Source organism: Penaeus monodon, chromosome 8 (genome assembly GCF_015228065.2).
Source record: "Penaeus monodon isolate SGIC_2016 chromosome 8, NSTDA_Pmon_1, whole genome shotgun sequence".
Classification (NCBI taxonomy): Eukaryota; Metazoa; Arthropoda; class Malacostraca; order Decapoda; family Penaeidae; genus Penaeus; species Penaeus monodon.
The window spans coordinates 28,274,831-28,276,756 of NC_051393.1; the positions used below are offsets into that span (position 1 = coordinate 28,274,831).

General features: G+C 37.6%; 1 protein-coding gene across 3 annotated transcripts in view; it reads left to right on the forward strand.

Moving 5' to 3' along the window:
• Nucleotides 1-793, forward strand: part of LOC119576284 (store-operated calcium entry-associated regulatory factor-like) — a 5,558-nt gene extending 4,765 nt beyond the window's left edge. For all 3 annotated transcript variants that reach the window (XM_037923885.1, XM_037923886.1, XM_037923884.1), the window contains one exon: nt 1-793. This exon is cut by the window's left edge and continues 405 nt beyond it. In XM_037923885.1, coding sequence (XP_037779813.1) covers nt 1-310 — 310 coding nt within the window. In that variant the 3' untranslated portion in view covers nt 311-793.
• The last annotated feature ends 1,133 nt before the right edge of the window (nt 794-1,926 follow it).

Sequence of the window (1,926 nt, forward strand, 5' to 3'; positions counted from 1 at the left end):
TCCACCTCCTCCTGCTGGCTTTCACCCAGGGTACACAGATGATGCCTCGTGTCATAGGAACCGAACAGCTCGTGGAGGTAACGGTGGAGGCTTTTGGACAGGTGCTCTTACAGGTGGATTACTTGGCTATATGTTTGGTAATCGGGGCGGTCAACAGAATCAAGGGTACAGGAGACATTATGGAGGGGGAGGATGGGGTGGTGGTGGAAGTGGCTTTTCTGGGGGAAGTGGTTTTTCTGGTGGGTTTGGGGGTGGTGGCTCCACTGGCACCCGAACAGCCTCAGGCTTTGGTGGAACAAGCCGTAGGTAGATATTGCCTTTTGTGTTCATGTGACATATTTTGTTTTTCATGTTTATATCGGGTAGACTTTGAATATTATATTGCCCCTCAGATTTAATTAGATCAAAAATATGTTGGATCTTTTAATGTAGTTATCAGATTTTTATGTTTGTGTTCATGCTATTGTAATACTTGACATTTTTATACAAGTAATGCACATGTGTGCATGGTGTATAAATATATACAAAGCAATTAGTAATACTATTTAACATGTTTTGTAGTCTTGAATGACCAAAAAAATTTAACTAATGGAAGTTGTATTTGGATCTCAGGTTGCATGAATGTGATATTTATTTTCTTTACTTCTTTAATAGTTTAACTAAGGAAATTTTTTTTTTGAGTATTGTGAAAGAAACTTAGGCAAGGTATCTCCACTTTTCTCAAAGTAGGCCAAGTGAAAAAGGAAAAATGTTGAGATTCCTGTGCCTCCATCTGACCTTTAAAAAAAAAAAATTGATTGTAAAGCAGATTTCACACATATCTAGTTTTGTTACTTAACCCACTCGTACTGGGATGAGGTATTATGATGTCCTGTCACTGCATGGTAGACTATCCCTCATACTGGGATGATGTCTTTATGTTGTGTACAGTTGAGTCTCCTCTAAGTTATGCACATTAAACAGATGTGTGCTTGTTTAGCCCAGGTTGCATTTATTGAGGAGAAATAGCCCCTGAAATGTAGGGTCAAAGCCTCATTATTTAAAAAAATGTTGCAGTCAAAAGCATAGAAAGCTGGGTAATTTTGTTTCCTGTTTCTGTTTTAGCTTGTGAGTAGCAGACTCTGCATTTACCCATTTATTCATTATGGCACTGGGGGCTCCCTTCATCTTTGGGTTAAAAGCATTAAACCGAAAATGCTACTATACTTGGCTAAATATAAGTATTCATATATCTATTATTTTGGAGAAGTAAAAATATTAGACATGATAACAGCAGATAAGAAAAAAAGGCAGATTTGTGTGTGTGTGTGTGTGTGTGTGTGTGTGTGTGTGTGTGTGTGTGTGTGTGTGTGTGTGTGTGTGTGTGTGTGTGTGTGTGTGTGTGTGTGTGTGTGTGTGTGCGTGCGTGCGTGCGTGCGTGCGTGCGTGCGTGCGTGCGTGCGTGCGTGCGTGCGCGTGCGTGTGTGTGATTGATTCCTATGATGTATGCTGAAGTAATTCAGCATTGGACTTTGTTTACGGCTGGCTAAAGCTTTACTGTGTTACATGTATTTTTATTTTTATTTTTATTTTTGTAATTACAAGGCTTTATGGTTAGTTTTGATGTCTTTGCTTTTCAAAAATCTGTTTATTAAACTTGAAAGTAAGGAATACTTTATTCCAATTCCTTTCCATTTATACTGTTCTGTGATGTTTCAGATATCCCACAGGATTTTGGAACTTGACTCACCTAACAATATTAGATTTTCTTAATTGTCACCTAGTTGTATGCTCAACCAATGAAGCTGACAAAAAGCTTTTTTTGTTTGCCTTATTTAATTCTTTAACTGTTTATTTTTCTCTAGGTAAAGGTTAAGATGGATAACCCAGAATAATTACATAATAATTGTTTTTGTAACAGTATGGGATATTACTCTTTATTTTGAC